The 6,978-nt window shown below is 38.9% G+C and overlaps 1 protein-coding gene across 1 annotated transcript in view; it reads left to right on the forward strand.

Annotated features, from left to right (window-relative positions):
• MEGF10 (multiple EGF like domains 10) overlaps window positions 1-1,669 on the forward strand; it is a 319,848-nt gene extending 318,179 nt beyond the window's left edge. Inside the window, exon 25 of the mRNA XM_038552020.1 lies at window positions 1,043-1,669. Coding sequence (XP_038407948.1) covers window positions 1,043-1,113 — 71 coding nt within the window. The 3' untranslated portion in view covers window positions 1,114-1,669. The remainder of the gene's footprint in view (window positions 1-1,042) is intronic.
• Window positions 1,670-6,978: the final 5,309 nt, after the last annotated feature.

The raw sequence follows: 6,978 nt of genomic DNA on the forward strand, positions 1-6,978 counted from the left end.
TAGGGACATAATTAGAGGACTGGAGAGATTTTCCTGGAACTGAAAACAATGGTTCCCAGCTTAAAAATTCAATAGAGGAATGTGAGATTCAGATAAGGCTGAATTCGTGTTTAAAAGAATGAACTACAACCACAAGAAAAAGAGGGAAACTCATTCCAGGAGGACCCAGTGTTGGAACAGTTGCTAATACAGAAGAGGAAAAAAAGGTGCCTTGGTGGAGTAGTAATCAAAGAAATAAAGTTTCCAGAAACTCTGCCCTTCCATAATGTGAATCTTTCAGATCTTTAGGTCTTTCTTTCAGTTGTGAAAGACCTATTGGGCCAATGAAACAGAATTGATGGAAAAAAAAATATGAAGAGAGAGAAATCCTGGTAACATTCCCAAACTCTGAGGCTCAAAGAACAAACCTAAAATGGTGCAAGCAGAAGTGGCAGATTGGTTACAAGGGAAAGACATAATTCGATTGAATGAAGCAAGTGTCTGGGGGGCGGAGGTAGTTTAGCTGCTGGCTGTGCTTCCGCTGCAGAATCCATTACCCATCTTCTTAGAGCAGCTTGGCTACCCACCAGCAGATTATTAGATAGCCCACATTCCATTCTGCTGGGAATCTCTGACCCAACTAGCAGGGACCAGAAGAGACATGGCAACAGGAACTGAGAAAGCAACTTGTGTGATAGACTGGCACAGGATTCACTAGAAATACTGAAGCACCAGTTTATCACCTTTCAGTGAATTTGCTATCAAGGAATCACCTAAGTGTGATCAGAAAAAAAATTGGAAGTCGCATGGCTGTAGGCTAATGAAAGGCTGTTCTTCCTCCTGTATTGGTGGCCTGGACTTCTTTAATGATGATAAAGCAATAGAAAAATCCACATATGCCACAAAGTGACCAAATTTGATTTGATTATTAGCAGAAGATTGAGACACTTAAGGAACAAGTGATCTTTAAATACCTAAAAGCAGATTTTTTGGTAACATAGACTGAACATAGCATAAAACAGAGGCTATATGGCTTCACTAACATTTGAACCTTTTATTTTAGGTGCATCTTGGACACTGGGACAATTAGGAGAACAGACAGGAACAGTGTCCTCTCTGAAGTTCCAGCCCTGATCAGGGATTTGAGACACAGCTTCCCCAGTGTTTAACAGTAGAATTTTATTTGCTACCCTGAAATTAAGGTAAAGAATTTAGTGATTGTAGATAAAAGCCAAAGTATATTGATACAGTAGTCATTACTGTATCACAGGCAGGTTTGGAGTTTTCGTGCTTGAGTTCTACGAAGCATGACACGCCAGAGGATTATGAAGAAAGCAGAGCTAGTATTTGTCATCATGTTCCAATGATTGGAGTCATGTTATACAATTGATTTTATAATTAATGAGAAAGAGATCATCTTTTGTATTACATATTTCATACAGATGGCTGGTAAACCTGGCTTGACAATATTATAATATTTTTATATGTTATAATAATTTAGTCAATATATCAAAGCCAAAATGATGAATTATTTTGATTCAGATTAAATATCTGAATCCTGTGTGTGACAAAAAAGAAGAGGGTTTTAGTTTTTTCTGGGCCTCTCATATTTTGAATAGGAACTACTTTATCATTCTTCTTATTCAAAATTGGATGGAATTTAATCTCAAGATAAAATGCTTAAATTGTAAAAATATAAATGTGCAAGAACTTTTTTATTTTGCATGTTTTATATCTTGAGAAAAAAATAAAAGGAATACTGTTGTTTTTAAATAAATAAAGTAAAAAATGTTTTAAATCCCTGTGGTCTTGCTTACATATTCATGGTATTCTAATTATTATTATTTGTAAGAATTTACTGTTTTCCCCCAAAATATTACAGCAATTTTTTTATAATAATTGCTCTTGGAACAACGAAACTAGCACAGACTATTTTGCTTCAGTATGCTTACCTGTAGTATCTATTAGCTTTGAGCAGGGGGTGAACAGAGAATGAGCTCAATATCAAGTCAATGTTGTGGGGTGCCTGGCAGGCTCAGTAGGCTGTGTCTGCCTTTGGCTCAGGTCATGATTGCAGGGTCCTGGGATCAAGTCCTAGGTCGGGCTCCCTGCTCAGCAGGGAGTCTGTTCCTTCCTCTCCCTCTCCCCCTCTCCCCTGCTTGTGTGCTCTCTCTCTCTCTCTCTCTCTCTCAAATAACATCTTTTTTTTTTTTTTAAGTGGATGCTGTGTTAATTGACATGAAATTTCTCTTAGCCAGAGAGAGGTAGAATACTTGGAGTCGAATTATACTCTTCATCAGGAAAAGGGAAAACTTGGTTGCTCAATCGTTACTCCTTGAGAAAGACCTTTCCTAACCACTTGTGTGGATGAAACCATCATCTTGTATCCTATTACCTTGCTTGATTGTCTTCATCGAGCCTTGGTCTCTGAAGTTACATATTATTCAATTGCTTTGTTTATTCTTTCATTGTCTTGTCAAATAGATCATAAGTTCCTTGAGGGCAAGGTCTTTTCTGAATGGTTCACTGCTGTATCACTAGAACAGTAATGCCTGGCTGATGACAGGGGTCCAATAAAGACTGACTGATTGAGGGGCGTCTGGGTGGCTCAGTCAGTTGAGCATCTGACTCTTGATGTCAGCTCAGGTCATGATCTCAGGGTCATGAGATCAAGCCCTGCCTCAGGCTCCCTGCTTAGTGGGAGTCTGTTTCTCCCTCTCCCCTTGATCCTCCCCCTGAACACTCTCTTTCATTAATAAATAAAATATTTTTTAATGATTGATTGAATAAATGAATAAATGGCTTCTGCTTACTTAGGCAATGCAGGTTTCATTTTGCTCTTCCTCAGCATTCCTCTTGGGTGACTTGGAAATGTTGCTCCTTCCATCCTATCCTACCACTGCAGTCACTCACAATGACAGCTACAAGTTCAAGAAGCTGGTAACCTGAAGGGATGTAGGACAAGAGCCTGTATATCTAGCAAAATATTTTCTCACTTTCTTTCAAAGCTCAGTTCAGGTCTTTGATATTTTTCCCACAAAGTTGAGAGTACCAGCTCTAGAGATTTTGGATGTCAAGAGCATTTCCATTGTATTTTTGAATAGATGTTTCGAAGGCGTGGATTTTAATTAAACTTGTGATAGTTGACATCACCCAACCATTGCTTCTGTTGAGTCCAGTATCACAGCCATGTTAGAGTGTTTCTTGGCCTCCAGTCTCCTCCCCAGCTCCCACCATCTTCTTCCCTGCACTTCCCTATCTCTCTCTTTGTCCCTGTATCTACCTCCATGACATCAGTCATGCTTCCCACAGGCCCCTCTCACACAGGGATTGAGTGCAGGAGGGCAGTTAAAGAGAGCTTTTTGTCTGTGACATGAGGAATTCCTTTGAAAGGTGATTTTGACTCAAAGAATTCCCACTGGCCTGACCTAAACTTTGTTAGAATTGTGCTTGCATTGTAGACTCTTCCTTCTCTCTTTCCTTCACAGGACCAATGGAGCTAAAGAGATTATATGACCCAGGTGTTCCTACGTAAAAATATGCCTTGTGAAATTTGCTCCATGGAAACATCTGTACAGTCTGCTTTATGGGAGCATTCTGATTCTGTTACTTAAATTCATGGCTCCCTTCTTCCTTTGGTCTCAGCCTGTTGAACAGTCAGCTCTCTGAAAAAAATTAAAAGGCATTTATTTATAGCATTTTTCCATTTCTATGGTGTATATACTCCCCCCATGGCCAATTTGAAAGTACCAACGTTGCATCACAGAATGTGGTGTTGGGGAGAGATGCTCATTATCACACAATTATGTAATATTTCCACAATATGAGCACAATAGATGTAAATAACCTCAACATCATAACTAATTGAAGTTAGTAAAATAATTAAAATTGCTTAATTTTGAATATTTATTGCTTATAAAAATATAAATTACTGAATTGTAAGTTGATATGCTTCGATTTTAATATGCTTCGGTTTGGGCTTAGCAGCTGACTCACAAAATTCCTGAAAATTTAATAATGGTTCTCACAAGCCTATATAAATTGCTTTAGTACATCATTTTACCACAACCCCAAATTCCAGTCATCCAAGCAAGGAATCCACCGTCTCTAGCCGAAACACTGACACCGGTGCTTACAAAATTGGAGCTGGAAGGGAGTTGCTCAGGGCACATTTTTCTCCCTCATTTTCATTTTGCATCTGGCAAAACTGAAGTCCAGCAAGTTTATACATTCAGGTAAACACTGTGTCCTAAAACTATCATAAGCTGGGCTTCCTCAAACACACACGTTTCTGTTGTACTCATTTTACCAGAAAAAGACAACAGGAACCGGATTCCCTCTTTCTTAGGAGATTTTCAGACCCACTATTCAGCCCCGAAGGAATCCTTATCTTAGATTTTGTGGGAAGCATTGAAATAGCAAGTGACCTTCCCCGAGAGTTCTAGGCTCCATGTAATATATGAACTCTTAGCATGAGGTTCTATCTATGAATTGCCATTTAGGAAAAATGCACTGATGCACAAAGCTATTTCATCACCATTGTTCATAGCTCTACACAGACAGGCATCCTCACCCCTGAAGAATTACACCCCTGAAGAGTAGCAAAACCCACATGAAACTTCTGGATGAACACCCAACTGACAGAGGCCATTAGCAATAGGCAACTATGTTATACAACCGGATTAACTGATTTCTTCATATCGCGCACTAGTTTTAAAACGAAAAGCTTTCATATTTCTGCTCACTAAGTAGCTGGGGGACAGTTACATAGCAATTGCTGGCCTTTATGCTTGAATTATGGCTGCAAATTAAATTTTTTGAAAAAGGTCGCAAATATTTTATTTGTACTGCAGGTAGATTTTATTTCTGGCAGAAAGCAAGCTAGAGTTGAGTTGCTTGACAGAGGTGATTTTAAAACAGCAGGATGAAAGGCAGGGTTTCCCGTGCTTGCCTGAGATGTTGAAAGAGAACCTTGACAGGCTAAGCTGAGATGTTGATCTTGGGGAGAATGTATTATTTAAAGAGTAGAGAAAAGAAGGGGAAAGGCTAGGGGAAAAGAGATGCAGACGCTATTTTCCCTTGTAAAGTATAAGGTGATTGGCAGGGAATACCATTAAAACATGGAAAGGGGAACCATGTGGCCAAATTAATTACTAGAAAATGCCTTGTTGGTTATTAAAAGAGTGTCCTTGCCCTTAGGAAGGCATCTGATTCTTCAATGAGCTCAGCACCTAGTATATATAAAACAGGTTTCCATGAAATGATTTTGATTGAATGAACAAATACAAGAACATTGTGTTCTTCATTAAATGCTTTAGACACTTTCAAATCAAAAGTCAGTTTTAAATAGCACACATGATACACAGCCTCAGTGCCATTCAACAAAAACTCAATTCCTAAGCGTAATGTACTAAAACACTGTCATGTCACTCTGTATATCACATAACGCAAGACGATACATAATACAATTCCTTTGTGACTTTTACTGGTTCTGTAGACAGACTGACTTAATCCAAGACAGCCTCTCTTAAAGCAATCTTGTTGCCACCCAAAGTGATTACTTCAAGGAAAACATTTGCTTGGGTGTTTACATCCTGAATTATTCATTTTTTCAGAAACTAGACTCACCACTTTATAGTCAGAGCTCTTAGATTGTTATAAATTGGTTCAGAGGCTAAAGGAAAACAAGTTCTCCAAGGAAAACCTCCAAGGAATCTGGGAAACCCACCAACTGCCCTGTGAGGCAGTGAGGGCACAGGCCCTTCATTCAATGACAGAGATGGCCAGTGACCTCAGCTCTTACGGGTGTGATCTCCCAGCATCCAAATCATCTGGTCGTGGTGGATTTCTTCTGAACATTTTGGTTCACAGCTGTTTACAGCATCTTCTTACTTAAAGCATGCGAGAGTGGGGAGACTATTGCTCATGCACAGCCATTGCTTTGTTGATGAGAAAAGAAGGTTTGTAGCTCTCCTAAACAGAATGTGAAGGTGTTGATTTGATTTCTACTGGTCTGTGGGGTCATCCCACCCTTCCTTGAATTCCCCCACTTTCCCCACATCTCACCACAGATAGACCACACCATCTCTTCCAAATAACATTGCTTTATGATGCAAAGAAGATTTTGCTATTTTTTAAAAAAGATTTTATTTATTTGAGAGAAAGAGAAAGGGAGGGAGGGAGGGAGAGAGGGAGGGGCAAAGGGGGAAGGAGGGAGAGAACTTTAAGCAGACTCTGTGCTGAGCATGGATCCCAACTTGGAGCTGGGTCCCGCAACCCTGAGATCACAACCTGAACCCAAACCAAGAGTTGGATGCTCAACCAATTGAGCCACCCAGGTGCCCCATTTTGCTATTATTTTTTAAGGACTTCTGATCTCCATTTTATGGCAAGTCCCAGTTATTATTTGTCTCCATACTTACTTTACCTTCTCTCTTTTATTATCTTCATTGTCTATTTTTGCAGTGTTGTAGAAGTGGCTTTATTATGACTACAGATTCTGTCTAGGATTAAGAGGAACATCCTTTAAATCAATATCATTTGAGAATGATAGAAACAAGAGGGGAAATGGAGTTGGCAGGATGGATGACAGATTTTTGACACTGTGTATGATCTTGGTCAAGATAATCCATTTCACTTGACTCTAGTTTATTCAACCAAAAAGAAAATATATTGATACTGTTCTTCCCCAAAGAACTGGCATAACATATAATGTAAATAATATTTGAGAAATTAAAATATTGGAAAATAATATAAAACAGCTTTAAGAGTTATTGAAATATTTTGTCAAAGCTCAAGTTTACCAAAATTATCATTGTAGAAAGATCTACAAGGAAGAGACATAGATATTCTCTACAACTAACAGAATGACATAAAATACATTGCTGGGCTGACTCGTCCTTTAGTAGATTCTTAAAGGATGGGGTCATGGGTGTAACCATGGAAAGGATAAATTAGTCATTTCAAATCCTGATTTAACCTGCTCAGCTGATGAACCTT

The sequence above is a fragment of the Canis lupus genome, chromosome 11, assembly GCF_011100685.1.
Source record: "Canis lupus familiaris isolate Mischka breed German Shepherd chromosome 11, alternate assembly UU_Cfam_GSD_1.0, whole genome shotgun sequence".
Taxonomy (NCBI): Eukaryota; Metazoa; Chordata; class Mammalia; order Carnivora; family Canidae; genus Canis; species Canis lupus.